The sequence below is a fragment of the Panulirus ornatus genome, chromosome 4 (assembly GCF_036320965.1).
Source record: "Panulirus ornatus isolate Po-2019 chromosome 4, ASM3632096v1, whole genome shotgun sequence".
NCBI classification, from domain to species: domain Eukaryota; kingdom Metazoa; phylum Arthropoda; class Malacostraca; order Decapoda; family Palinuridae; genus Panulirus; species Panulirus ornatus.
In genome coordinates this window covers 8,495,280-8,510,794 of record NC_092227.1, presented here as the reverse complement: position 1 = coordinate 8,510,794, position 15,515 = coordinate 8,495,280, and the positions used below count along the sequence as shown (strand labels likewise).

Below are 15,515 nucleotides of genomic sequence, written 5' to 3'. Positions count from 1 at the left end.
CACATCCAGGCCCCACATACCTTTCCATGGTTTACCCGAGATGCCTTGCATGCCTCTCACCCTCCTGTATGTTCAGGCCCTGATCGCTAAGAATTTTTCCACTCCATCCTTCCCCTTCTCGTTTGATCTCCCACTTCTTGTTCCCTCCACCTCTGACACATATATCCCATATATCCATTTTGTCTACCTTTTCTCACATTTCCTCTCTCATTCTCTCCTAATGTCCAGACCATTTCACCACACCCTCTTCTGCTCTCTCAGCCACACTTTATTTCCACACATCTCCCTTACCCTTTCATTACCTCCTCAGTCAAACCACCTCATACCAAATATTGTCCTTAAGCATTTCCTTTCCAACACATCCACCCTCCTCTGCACAGTCCTATCTATGGCCCACTCCTTACAACCATATTATGTTGTTGGAACTACTATTCCTTCAAACACCCATTTTTGCTCTCCAAGATAATATTCTATCTTTCCACACATTTTTTATCACTCCCAGAACCTTCACCCCCTCTCCCACCCTGTGACTCACCTCCACTTCCATAGTTCTGTTCGCTGCTAAATCCAATGCCAGATATCTAAAACACTTCACATCCTTCAATTTTCTCCATTCAAATTTTCATCCCAGTTAACTTGTCCCTCAACCCTGCTGAACCTAATAACCTTATGACTGGTTTCTGAGTGAAACAGAACTCAAGGGTAAAGGAGAAGAATGGTTTAGAAAAGTCTTGGGAGTAAAGTCAGGGGTTGGTGAGAGGACAAGAGCTAAGGAAGGAGTAGCACTACTTCTGAAGCAGGAGTTGTGGGAGTGTTTGATAGAGTTGTTTTCCATTGACTGCATGTAACATTTACTTTTAAAATTTTCTATATCTGTTTTTCGTATATGAGGTAGAATAGCATTATATTTTGAAGTTTTTGATAACGAGTCATAGCTTTAATGAATTAGGGTAGACTGTGGTTTTTGCTTCACTTTTCTGACTTTTGTTTTCTTTTAATTGAATTTTTTTTACTTGTCCAGAATCCAAGATCTCTCCCACCATACTTTTTTTTTTTTAATGCTGGTAGATTATCCCACCTGGGAAATATATTATTCATTCTACACTTAATAGCTTTTTCGTCTTTTGATAGTATCATTTGATCTTCATATTCTTCATCTAGTTTCAGGTCTTGTATACATTTATTTTGTTTATTTTCCTCCTTAGCCTCATTTCTCATTTGCTCTTCTGTTTCTGTGCTCAGCTTCATTTCTTCCTTCGCTCGGCCTTCCTATCTCAAGGTTGGGGGGCCTTGTCTTGCCATTGTCCTTTACCTATTTTCTTCTAGAGGACATAGAACTGTAATAGCTTTTACTGTATGGTTATAGTTATAGTATTATTATTGTTTTATATAAAGATAAGTTCAGAAATTTGATGCATTATCTTCTACTGGACATATATGATGAAAAAAATTTCTAATGTTTTTTACAGTGCTGCGGGTGATGCTTATCTGGAGGAGACAGCAGCAAATATTGGAATACAGATTCCAAGCCTGGAGGAGGTGGAGAAGGAACTTGATGGAACGCCAGATTTGGCTAGCATCAACTGTCGAATTAAGGACACAGCATTTGTCCTTGCTGATTTTAAGTATGATCTTTTTTCTAAACTGTTTTTCTAAGTCTTTATTTATATATATCCTCCCCTCTAGTATTTACTTTTCTAATAGAAGGGGGCCAAGTGAGGATTTTACCTCTAAGGCTCACTCCTCTGTTCTTGGCACCACTTTGCTAATGTGGGAAATTGTATGAGTAGGAAGAGAGGAGAATTACTGGTTCCCTGTGAAGATCGGTCTGTGGCAGGGGTGTGTGATGTCCCCATGTATGTTTAATTTGTTTATGGATGTGATGGTTAGGAAGGTAAATGCAAGAGCTTTGGAGAGAGGGGTGAGTATGCAGTCTGTTGGGCATGGGAGGGCCTGGGAAGTGAGTCAGTAGTTATTCACCAATGATGCAGCACTGGTGACTGACTCGAGTCAGAAACTGCAGAAGTTAGTGACTGAGTTTGGAAAGTTGTGTGAAAGGAAAAGGTTGAGAGTAGATGTGAATAAGAGCAAGGTTATTAGGTTCGGCAGGGTTGAGGGACAAGTAAGTTGGGATGAAATTTCGAATCAAGAAAAATTGGAGGAAGTAGAGTGGTTTGGATATCTGGGAGTGGACATACCAGCGAGTGGAACCATGGAAATGGAAGCGAGTCATAGGGTAGGGGAGGGCACAAAGGTTCTGGAAAATGTGTGGAAATAGAGAACGTTATCTCGAAGAGCGAAAATGGGTTCGTGAAGCGTCTGGGTTAAACCATGGAAAGTTTTGTGGGGCCTAGATGTGGAAAGGGAGCTGTCTTTTCAGTGCGTTACACATGCCAGCTAGAGACTGAGTGTGAACGAATGTGGCCTTTGTTGTCTTTTCCTAGCACTACCTTGCATGTGTGCGGGGGAAGGGGGTGCCATTTCATGTGTGGCAGATTGGTGACGGGAATGGATGAAAACAAGTATGAATTTGTACTTGTGTGGGGATGGGGAGAAAGAATATCCTGGAAATCCTCCCCTGTTTTTTTTTTTTTTTTTTTTCTCCAAAAGGAAGAACAGAGAAGGGGGCCAGGTGAGGATAGTCCCTTAAAGGCCCAGTCCTCTGTTCTTGATGCTACCTCGCTAATGCAGGAAATGGCGATAGTATGAAAGAAAAAGATGTATATTTATGTATACGTTGAAATGTATAGGTATGTATATGTGCATGTGTGGGCATATATGTATGTGCATGTGTATGTGGGTGGGTTGGGCCATTCTTTCGTATGTTTCTTTGCGCTACCTCACTTGATGCGGGGGACAGTGACAAGTATAATAAAAGAGAAAAATATAGTGTGTGTGTATATATATGACAACTCACATATGCATGTTAGCGGATGTAGACTTTTTTCATCTGTTTCCAGGCCCTGCCTTGCTGATGCAAGAGAAGGATGTATATGTTATTATTTCTTTTATTTCATCTGTTTTTGCTGTTTTCTCTGGGGCAGGGTAGTATTGGGAATAAAAGATGGCAAACAAGTGTGAATATGTATGTATGTATGTGTATGTATATGTATATGTGAGTGAGTGTATTAGCAGCTCTGATGCACAAGACAGTGTTATAATGATGGGTGATTTAAATGCAGAGATGAGTAATGTGGCAGTTTAGGGTATAATTGGTGTACATGGGGTGTTCAGTGTTGTGAATGGAAATGGTGAAGAGCATGTGGGTTTGTGTGCTGAAAAAAGACTGGTGATTGGGAATACCTGGTTTAAAAAGAGATATACATAAGTATACGTATGTGAGTAGGAGAGATGGTCAAGGACATTATTGGATTACATGTTAATTTATAGGCTTGTAAAAGAGAGACTTTCAGATGTTAATGTGCTCAGAGGGGCAGCTGGAGGGATGTCTGATCATTGTCTTGTGGAGGCAAGGGTGACGATTTGTAGAGGTTTTCAAAAAAGACGAGAGAAAGTTAGGGAGAAGAGAGTGGTGAGAGTAAGTGAGCTTGGAAAGGATACTTGTGTGAGGAAGTACCAGGAGAGATTGAGTGTAGAATGGCAAAAGGTAAGAGCAAATGATGTGAGGGGAGTGGGTGAGGAATGGGATATATTTAGGGAAGCAGTGATGGCATGTGCAAAAGATGCATGTGGCAGGAGAAAGGTGAGAGGTGGGCAGATTAGAAAGGGTACTAAGTGAGTGATGGGATGAAAAGATAAAGTTGTTAGTGAAAGAGAAGAGAGAAGCATTTGAACAATACGTACAAGGAAGGAATGCAGATGTTTGGGATATGTATAAAAGAAAGTGGCAGGAGGTCAAGAGGAAGGTGCAAGGGTTGAAAAAGAGCATAAATGAGAGGTGGAGTGAGCAAGTATTCTTGAACTTTAGGGAGAATCAAATGGTGTTTTGGAAGGTGGTAAATAACGTGCTTAAGTTGAGAACATGTGGGAACATCAGTGAAGGGGGCAAAGGGGGAAGTAAAAACAGGTAGTGATGAAGTAAGATGGAGATGGAGTGAGTATTTTGAAGGTTTGTTGAATGTGTTTGATGATAGTGGCAGATGTAGGGTGTTTTGGTTGGGGTGGCATATGATAGGGTTGATGGAGATGCTTTGTGGAAGGCTTTAAGAGTATATGGTGTGGGAGGTGAGCTGCTAGAAGCAGTGAAAAGCTTTTACCAAGGATGTAAGTCATGTGTTGGATTAGGAAGAGAGGAGAGTGATTGGCTCCCAGTGAAGATCAGTTTGTTGCAGGTGTGTGTGATGTCCCCATGGTTGTTTGATTTGTTTATGGATGGGTGATTAGGGAGGTAAATGCAAGAGTTTTGGAGAGGGGCGAGTGTGCAGTTCGTTGGGGATGAAAGGGCCTGGGAAGTGAGTCGGTTGTTGTTCATCTGTGATACAGCTCTGGTTGCTGATTCGAGTGAGAAACTGCAGAGGTTGGTGACTAAGTTTAGAAAAGTGTGTGAAAGGAGAAAGTTGAGAGGAAATGTGGATAAGAGCAAGGTTATTAGGTTCAGTAGGGTTGGGGGACGAGTGAATTAGGATATAAGTTTGCGTGGAGAAAGGTTGGAGGAAGTGAAATGTTTTAGAAATCTGGGAGTGGACTTGGCAGCGAATGGAACCATGAAACAGAAGTGTCACAGGATGAGGGAGGGGACAAAGGTTCTGGGAGTGATGAAGAATGTGCCGAAGGAGAGAATGTTATCTCGGGGAGCAAAAATGATATGTTTGAAGGAATAGTGGTTCCAGCAATATTATATTGTTGTGAGGCATGGGCTATAGATAGGTTTGTATGGAGGAAGGTGGATGTGTTGGAAATGAAATGTTTGAGGACAATATGTGGTGTGAGGTGGTTTGATCAAGTAAGTAATGAAAGGGTAAGAGAGATGTGTGGAAATAAAAAGAGTGTGGTAGAGAGAGCAGAGGAGGGTGTGTTGAAATGAGTTGGACATACAGAGAGAATGAGTGAGAAAAGATTGACAAAGACAATATATGTGTCAGAGGTGGAGGGAACAAGGAGAAGTGGGAGACCAAATTGGAGGTGGAAGGATGGAGTGAAAAAGATTTTGAGTGGTCGGGGCCTGAACATACAGGAGATTGAGAGGCATGCCAGGGATAGAGTGAATTGGAATGATGTGTTACATACCGTGGTCCACGTGCTGTTAATGGACTGAATCAGTGCATGTGAAACTTCTTGGGTAAACCATGGAAAGGTCTGTGGGGCGTGGATGTGGACAGGGAGCTATGGTTTCGGTGCATTACACAGCTAGAGACTGAGTGTGAATGAATGTGGCCTTTTTGTCTGTTTTCCTTTCGCTATGCTGAAGCAGTGGATAGTGATGCTATTTCCTGTGGGGTGGGGTATTACCAGGAATGGATGAAGGCAAACAAGTATGAATATGTACATGTGTGTATATGTATATGTCTGTGTATATTTTTTTTTTTTTTTTTTTTTTTGCTTTGTCGCTGTCTCCCGCATTTGCGAGGTAGCGCAAGGAAACAGACGAAAGAAATGGCCCAACCCACCCCCATACACATGTGTATACATACGTCCACACACGCAAATATACATACCTACACAGCTTTCCATGGTTTACCCCAGACGCTTCACATGCCCTGATTCAATCCACTGACAGCACGTCAACCCCGGTATACCACATCGCTCCAATTCACTCTATTCCTTGCCCTCCTTTCACCCTCCTGCATGTTCAGGCCCCGATCACACAAAATCTTTTTCACTCCATCTTTCCACCTCCAATTTGGTCTCCCTCTTCTCCTCGTTCCCTCCACCTCCGACACATATATCCTCTTGGTCAACCTTTCCTCACTCATTCTCTCCATGTGACCAAACCATTTCAAAACACCCTCTTCTGCTCTCTCAACCACGCTCTTTTTATTTCCACACATCTCTCTTACCCTTACCTTACTTACTCGATCAAACCACCTCACACCACACATTGTCCTCAAACATCTCATTTCCAGCACATCCATCCTCCTGCGCACCACTGTATCCATAGCCCACGCCTCGCAACCATACAACATTGTTGGAACCACTATTCCTTCAAACATACCCATTTTTGCTTTCCGAGATAATGTTCTCGACTTCCACACATTCTTCAAGGCTCCCAGAATTTTCGCCCCCTCCCCCACCCTATGATCCACTTCCGCTTCCATGGTTCCATCCGCTGCCAGATCCACTCCCAGATATCTAAAACACTTTACTTCCTCCAGTTTTTCTCCATTCAAACTCACCTCCCAATTGACTTGACCCTCAACCCAACCCTACTGTACCTAATAACCTTGCTCTTATTCACATTTACTCTTAACTTTCTTCTTTGAGAAGAAAGATCATGAGAGGCAAGTGTTTTGGGAGCAGCTGAATGAGTGTGTTAGTGGTTTTGATGCACGAGACTGGGTTATAGTGATGGGTGATTTGAATGCAAAGGTGAGTAATGTGGCAGTTGAGGGAATAATTGGTATACTGTGTATATGTATGAATGTATATTTTGATATATGTATATGTGTGTTATGTGTGCTTGTTTGGGTGTTTTATATTTGTATATGAGTGGATGGGCCATTATTCATCTGTTTCCTGAGGTTACCTCGCTGATATGGGAAACAGCGATCAAGTATAATGAATATGAATATAGAAACAAGTATAATAGTTGTATGCCACTGTTATTATAGTCAGTTTGTAAATATAAGTGTTATATACTTTGCACAGGAACCGTCATGAAGAAGGAAGAAGTCGCTCAGAGTACATGACAATTTTCCTGAAAGACCTCTCCACATACTATTCATATAATTCCTTCTTGATGGAGAAGTTTTTGAACATGTTTGGCCCTGCAGAGCTGATTGAGTTTCTAGAAGCTAGTGAATTACCTAGACCTGTTACTATACGCACCAACACACTTAAGGTATGTATTATTTGTTATTTTCAAAATATTCCCTGGTGTTTCAGTTAACCCATTTGCTGTATATTTAATTTTCAAGGGGTTGTGCTAAGAAGCCTTGCTTATCTGCCAGAGAAGGAAATTATTAATTTGACATATAACTTTATTATCAAAGGTATATTTTTTTTTAACGCAGTGAAATTCCTTTAAATCCATTCAAGATTGAAAAAAAAAATTTCATGTTTGCCTTTTCCCGCATTAGCAAGGTAGTGCCAGGAAATGATGAAGAAAGTCCACATACGTTTGCATCCATTCTCTATTTGTCATGTGTATTGCCCAGAAACCACCTATCCACAACCAGACCCCACACACCAGGTCCATAGTTTACCCTGGACGCTTCATATGCCCTAGTTCAGTTCAATGACAGCATGTAAATCCCAGTATAACACTTTGTTTCAGTTCAATCTCTCCCGTGCATGCCTTTTACTCCATCCTTCCATCTCCAGTTTGGTCTGCCTGTTTTCCTTGTTCCCTCCAATTCTGATGCATATTTCTCTTTGTCAACCTTACCTTGCTTACTCTCTCCATGTTTCCATACCATTCCAGCACTCCCTCTTCTACTCAAGCACACTAGGTTTTCTTCCACTCATCTCTCTTACCCCATCATTACTTACTTAATCAAACCACATCGCACCACATATTTTCCTAAACATATTTCCAGCACATCCACCCTCCCTATGGACATCCTTATCTGGAGCCCATGCCATGCATCCATACAATATTTTTGGGACTACGATTCCTTCAGACATACCCATTTTTGCCTTCTGAGATAACATTTTCTCTTTCCATACATTCATCAGTCCTCCCAGAACCTTCGCCTCCTCCACTCCATGACTAACTTTCACTTCCAAGGTTCCATTTGCTACCATGACCTCCCTCAGCCTTACTAAACCTATTAACTATGCTTTTATTCCCATTCATTTCAACTTACTCCTCTCACACACACTTCCAAACTTAGTCACCAACTTCTGGTTTCTCACTCGAATCTGCCACCTGTGCTGTATCATTAGCAAACTACAACTGACTCACTTCCCAGGTCTTCTTATCCTCTACAGACTGTATGCTTGCCCTATTCTCCAAGACTCACATTTACTCCCTCACCATCCTAACAATAAACAGATTGAACAACCCTGGTGACATCACACATTCTTGACTGCATAAAAAGAGGGATAGGTTGAGGTTGGTCCCTTGCAGGCTAGTGAAATCACATATAGGGATCCTGCATAAAGCAAGAGATGGTTGTATATACCAAAGTTGTATCCCCTCTGTAGGTATGATTTTGTCACTGGCCTTTTTGTTATTTGTTTATTTTTGTTTGTACGTAGGCATTATGTGCATGCATATGCATTTTGATTTGTTTTCAAGTTTTCACACTCACACTTCCAATGTTTACTTATGGTTTATATGATTGTGGTAATTAGTTTCTTGATTTAAAAGTTTTGTCATTCATCACTTTAGTCAGTGCTGGATACCAACAGATGCGTCGGAAAATCTTGGCTACTAACATGATTGCAAGGGGAATTGATGTGGATGTGATTCCATGGTCCAAGGTGGGTCTGGTAGTAATGCGAACACCAGGCAATGTGACGGTTGGTGCAACTCCAGAGTACCTTGCTGGTCACTACATTCTTCAGGTGAGAATTGCTTTTGTACTCGTTTGTTAGTGTTTTTATATTTCATGGATGTATGTGAGTGCATTTGTTGAATTATGGTACATAACAGCTTTAAGTCTCCCAGAACCTAGATTGCATTTTTGTCTCTGAAATTACCTAAATTTTCTAGGTTATAACGAGTAGGTATGTTTGTAATCTTTCATTCTAAGTCTTGGCCAAGAAGAGTAGTCCATTGAATACCTGTGTCACCTGCTTTGTAGCAATTATATAAGAATTAGTGCAAATAAAGTTTGGAAAGTTTCAAAAACATTTGTGATAATTTCAAAAACATTTGTGATAAGTTCCACAGCTAGAGCTAGAATTTACTTCAAGCTGTAGCCAACTTAACTTCTGGGTTAAACCTTTTATAAAGGGGCATAACTCAGGCAGAGTCCACCTCAAGGTTATGGACCTCATGCCATTCAGTTTTTGGGTGGGGAGACAGCTGTATAAAGTACACAGCTTCGTGTTTTCAGTGCATAGGATTTTTTGACTAGTTTACCATTTCCCATTTAGCAAGATAGTGATTAATGAAGAATGGCTTCCTTTCCTCACATACATTCTCAAGCTGTAATGTATAATGCTCTGAAACCAGAGCACCCTGTTCACAGCCAAGCCTAACAGACTTTTCCGTGGTATTCCCTGACCATTTCATAAGTCCTGGTTTATCCCGTTGACAGCATATTACTGCCCTTACATACCACATTGCTCCATTCCGTTCCTTCCCATGTATGCCTTTCACCCTTTTGGATGATTAGGCCCATATAACTGAAAGCCTTTTTCATTCCATCTTTCTTGATCCTTCTCAGTCTGGTAAAAGTACACAAACATAACTATTATCCCGGAAAAAGACATGTACAGGAGTATGAAGAATAGGAAAAGAATGGACACTGCTTTTCTTGATTTTTCAAAAGTATTTAATAAAGTAAACAATGGAGTATTGTTAAATAAAGTGGTAAGTAAAGACATAAAAATGAACCAAAGAATTTTTAACCAGCAGAAAATTCAAAGTAGTTAGAAATGGAAACGTGAGGAAGATGTACTGTTTGGGGATACCACAGGGAATCATTTTTAACCTGTAGAAATTCAAAGTAGTTAGAAATGGAAACATGTGAGGAAGATGTACTATTTGGGGATACCAAAGAGAATGATTCTAGTCACAATGCTCTTTTTAATCACAATCAAACATAGGTAATGAAGTAAGAGTGAGTGTAGTCAGATGATTTGCGGGTGACCAATAGAGGTGGAAGATCGAGAAAAACTTGCAAGACATGGGCAGGTGAGAATTAATTGAATTTAATGAAGAGAAATTCATATATTTGCATTTATAGTTTCCACAATTATATCTGCTACATAGGTTTTGTCTCACTTCTGCTCATTATATATGTCCTCATTTACCACTTAGTTAGACTTCAGCATTACTTGCTTTTTATTTCAGTCAGTGTATCAAATATAATACTCTCATTAATCAGTAGTGTATATGAAAATTGGTCCAGCAGTGATGTGTATCAGTCCCTTTCACCCAAGTGTGCTCACTGACGTGTTGATATAGTAAATTTTCCTCTATGCACTTTAACAAACATGTCACCATGAAAATCTAATTTTCTCCTGTCTGTCTCATTATAATTGAATCCTCCCTTGATCACAGTTTCACCATCTCTTGAGAAGTGTATGTTTTACTACTTTCTCTACCATCCTAATTGCTCTTTCATTGATTCATACTTTTTTTTTCATATTCTCCATTTCCTGTGTTAGTGAGGTAGTTAGTGTATGGAAGAGATGACAGAGCCTCTGAGGGAAAAATCCTTACTTCGCCCCCTTCTCTGTTCCTTCTTTTGGCAAAGTAAAACAGGAGGGGAGGATTTCCAACCTCCTGCTCCCACCACTTTTGATCGCCTTCTACAACATGCAGGGAATACGTGGGCAGTATTCTTTCTCTCCTATCCCTAAATCCTTGTATATTTGTTCTGGATTGTTGCAGTTCTCTAGAGGATCAGATATCAACACAGCTATGCATTTCTCTCTTACAGTTCATTCATAAAACCTTCCCTACTTTGCCTTCTCTTTCCATCCTTACTTTTGTGTACCCCTTTTGGTAGAACAGATTAGATCATATCTCATTTGTAACCTTTATTTCCCATAACACCATCATCATGAGTGTTAACCCAAATACAATCCCTTACACTTACCATTTACTGCTAATCCATCATTGTTTGTGTACATTACTTTCATTTTGATATTTTCATCGCCTAACATTCCTGATCTGACTTTGTGTCTATATATTTTTTTGTACTTTTTCATCATAATTTCTTTTATGTAATCTATTTTGCTAATAGAACTGAGATTATCATATATCCTTAACTCATATGTGATTGATAATTCTTTACCAAATATATTTATTTATTTTTTTATACTTTGTCACTGTCTCCCACGTTAGCGAGGTAGCGCAGGGAAACAGACGAAAGAATGGCCTAACCCAACCACATACACATGTATATACATACAAGTCCATTCACGCACATATACATACCTATACATTGCAACATATACTTATATATACATACACAGACATATACACATGTACGCAATTCACACTTGCTGCCTTTATTCATTCCTGCCGCCACCTTGCCACACATGAAATGACACCCCCCTCCCCCACACACACGTGAGGTAGTGCTAGGAAAAGACAACAAAGGCCACATTCGTTCACACTCAGCCTCTAGCTGTCTTGTATAATGCATGGAAACCACAGCTCTCTTTCCACATCCAGGCCCCACAAAACTTTCCATGGTTTACCCCAGACGTTTCACATGCCCTGGTTCAATCCATTGACAGTACGTCAACCCCGGTATACCACATTGTTCCAATTCACTCTATTCCTTGCACGCCTTTCACCCTCCTGCATGTTCAGGCCCCTATCACTCAAATCTTTTTCACTCCAGCCTTCCACCTCCAATTTGGCCTTTCACTTCTCGTTCCCTCCACCTCTGACACATATATCCTCTTGGTCAATCTTTCCTAACTCATTCTTTCCATGTGACCAAACCATTTCAAAACACCCTCTTCTGCTCTCTCAACCACACTCTCTTTGTTACCATACATCTCTCTTACCCTTTCATTACTTACTCGATCAAACCACCTCACACCTCAAACCACCTCAAACATCTCATTTCCAACACATCCACCCTCCTATGCACAACTTTATTAATAGCCCACGCCTCGTAACCATATAACATTGTTGGAGCCACTATTCCTTCAAACATACCCATTTTTGCTTTCCAAGATAATGTTCTCGCCTCCCACACATTCTTCAGTGCTCCCAGAACCTTCGCCCCCTCCCCCACCCTATGACTCACTTCCACTTCCAATGTTCCATCCGCTGCAAAATCCACTCCCAGATATCTAAAACACTTCGCTTCCTCCAGTTTCCCTCCATTCAAACTCACTTCCCAGTTGACTTATCCCTCAACCCTACTGTACCGAATAACCTTGCTGTTATTCGCATTTACTCTCAGCTTTCTTCTTTCACACACTTTACCAAACTCAGTCACCAGCTTCTGCAGTTTCTCACCCGAATCAGCCACTAGCGCTGTATCATCAGCGAACAACAACAAACTCACTTTCCAAGCCCTCTCATCCACAACAGACTGCATACTTGCCCGTCTTTCCAAAACTCTTGCATTCACCTCCCTAACAACCCCATCCATAAACAAATTAAACGACCATGGAGACATCATGCTCCCCTGCTGCAAACCGACATTCACTGAAAACCAGTCACTTTCCTCTCTTCCTACTCGTACACATGCCGTACATCCTCGATAAAAACTTTTCACTGCTTCTAGCAACTTGCCTCCCACACCGTATACTCTTAATTCTTAATACCTTCCACAGAGCATCTCTGTCAACTATATCATATGCCTTCTCCAGATCCATGAATGCTATGTACAAATCAGTCTGTTTTTCTAAATATTTCTTGCATACATTCTTCAAAGCAAACACCTGATCCACACATCCTCTATCACCTTTGAAACCACACTGCTCTTCCCCAAACTGATGCTCTGTACATGCCTTCACCCTCTCAATCAATACCCTCCCATATTATTTCCCAGGAATACTCAACAATCTTATACCTCTGTAATTTGAACACTCGCCTTTATCCATTTTGCCTTTGTACAATGGCACTATGCATGCATTCTGCCAATCCTCAGACACTTCACCATGAGCCATACATACATTGAATATCCTCACCAACCAGTCAACAACACAGTCACCCCCTTTTTGATAAATTCCACTGCAATACCATCCAAACCCACTGCCTTTATAAAATATAAAGGCATAATGTTGATATGTACATTAACTATAAGGCATAATGTTGATATGTACATTAACTATTTTAAAGGCTCTTGATCAGTCATTACTTAACCCATCTCCAGGGAGCATCCAGTTTCTTACCAGTAATGGCATTAGCACCAAAAGAAGGCGAGAAAGTGTTGGATATGTGTGCTGCTCCAGGTGGAAAATCAACTCACATTGGTATGTTGGTTATTTTTTGTGAGTGTCTGTAGATTTGGACCACATTGTTTTATTTGGATGAATGTTGAACAAAGATTTTTTGGAATTATGACTGAAATCAGATATACTCAAATTTTTCAATGAATTTATTAGTAAGTTCTACTCATTGGTAAATGATATATCTGTTGTGTGTCTATATCACTTTGTAATTTCCATTACTAAAAACAAGCACCTTTCTCGTATGTCACTTACACTGTGTTGAATGAGTTGAAGACTCAAACATTTGTAAGATTTTGCAGTGTATTGATCTGGGTATCAGCTACTTTGTGCTTGCATTATTAAGAATATAGTAAAAGATTTAGATTTGCTGTTTCAAATTAAGTGGAGGGACCTCTTGATTTATGTGAGAGTTACATTATTGAAAATGGTCTTGTAGATCAAGTAATGCAAGTAATGGAGATTTGTGGATTTTGTTTTAAGACAGTACTGAAAATTATGCCTGTGAAAAACTACAGTATACCTAGTATTTACTTACCAGGAAATATAAAATACTGTAATATACATACTGTACAATGAATTTTATTGATGAAGACAGAAAATAATCAACGTTGAATGCAGGTGCGGTCCTCTGTTCATGGGAAGTGTACATACTTGAAGGCATTCTCTTCCAATATGATCTGGTTTTATCCACATGAAAAAAATCTGTATAAGAGAATAACCACCTTCCTCAGTAATGGTCTTGAGGGTTCTCAGGAAAATTTAAGCAGCAACAACAACAGCAGAACCAGCCTCATCAGTCTTCATGTTTTGGTTATTGTAGGGTTTCCTAAAATTTGTAAACCAACCAGGACTTTCTTTAAATGCCTTTGCTGCTCCCTTTTCTTCAGCCAAGTCATCATACTTACTCTAGGCCTTTGCTTGTATCACAAACCTGCTAATGGGAACATTTTCTTGAATTTGGTGTTCATTTCATGTGCTCAACGTTCGTTCTATTCTTGCCATAGTCAGACTCAGGAATACGAGGTATTAGATGCATTGATTAATGTTCCTCTCTTGGCTCTCTCCTTCATCTTTGCCTTATCACGAATACTCCATAAAGTAGATTTCCTATGAGCAAGGGCATGCTGTATCAGCTGTTCTTTCACCTCTCTCATAACATTTAAGAACATCCATCTTAACTTCACTGGTGACGGCCTTACACATTTTAGCACCATTGGAACCAGGAGACCTTAAAAAACACTTTGGTGGAATCATGGAAGGGCAAAACACATGCAGTATGCTGTATACTGCAGCACAAATACTGTAGCACTCTGTGACTATAGACAGTATCTGTGCGCACACACTCACTTCTTTTACCACGCTGACAACACTGCACCATAGCACGGAAATCAAATACTTGTAAATTGAGAGGTACCTGTATCTAAAATGAAGCAAAAGGACAAGTACAAGGAAACAAGATTTTTTTGAGAAAACTATAGCAATTATGCTGACATTGCTTTAGAAATGTCATAATAGATGGTTAGGTGTTTGCTTCAGGATGGTCATTGAAGTAGACTTTCTATTGAGATACTATGCATTTAGAGAAAATTAACACTTCTGACAGACTTTTTTTCTTTCATTTAAGAAAATGCTATTAGTTATGTTGCTTCCTTAATTTTGTCTGATGATTTTTTACCAAGATCCTTTTTGGATGTAGATTAATGCATATCACAGAATATGCCATAATTCCATTGGTTGTTTCAGCTGCGATAATGAGAAATACAGGGATGCTTGTCAGCAATGACTTAAACCGTGTTCGTGTCAAAGCACTGATTGGCAACCTTCATCGCATGGGGATCACCAATTCAGTAATAAGTTCTCATGATGGCCGTGCTTTACCGAAGGTACTGTATTGTATGTTTTATTGTATGATGCATTTTAATGAGGTTAACTTGTTTTTCGAACTTGATTCATATATGCAGTGAAAACTTAGTTTACACATGAATGGGTTGTAACAGGTGCACAAAACCTCAAAACAAATAGCCTAACAGTAAAAGTTGTACAATTGATCAACAAAATCGTAGTAGAACTATCACATCATTTAGCTTATCTGTAGACTTAAGTAACTCATTATTTGAATCTTTTGACCCTAATAACTCATTCTTTGAATCTTTTGACCCAAATAGCTCATTCAATGAATCAGTCTGTAGACCTCAATAATTCACTCGTTGAATCAACATATCTGTTTGGTTTGTTTTTTCACTGCTTTATCATAGAGCTAGCCTATTTTATGAAGTTGCTTATGAATTGAATTTTGAGTTTCCTATTTATTTTAGTAACCATGTGTATATATTTAGTAGATATAGAAATTGTTTATA

The 15,515-nt window shown here is 39.8% G+C and overlaps 1 protein-coding gene across 1 annotated transcript in view; it reads left to right on the top strand.

Moving 5' to 3' along the window:
• The window catches only part of LOC139765615 (26S rRNA (cytosine-C(5))-methyltransferase nsun-1), a 55,094-nt gene that overhangs the window by 22,452 nt on the left and 17,127 nt on the right, over positions 1-15,515 (top strand). Inside the window, exons 4-8 of the mRNA XM_071693282.1 lie at positions 1,470-1,625; positions 6,766-6,958; positions 8,473-8,628; positions 13,080-13,179; positions 14,902-15,041. Of these exons, the coding sequence (XP_071549383.1) occupies positions 1,470-1,625; positions 6,766-6,958; positions 8,473-8,628; positions 13,080-13,179; positions 14,902-15,041 (745 nt within the window). The remainder of the gene's footprint in view (positions 1-1,469; positions 1,626-6,765; positions 6,959-8,472; positions 8,629-13,079; positions 13,180-14,901; positions 15,042-15,515) is intronic.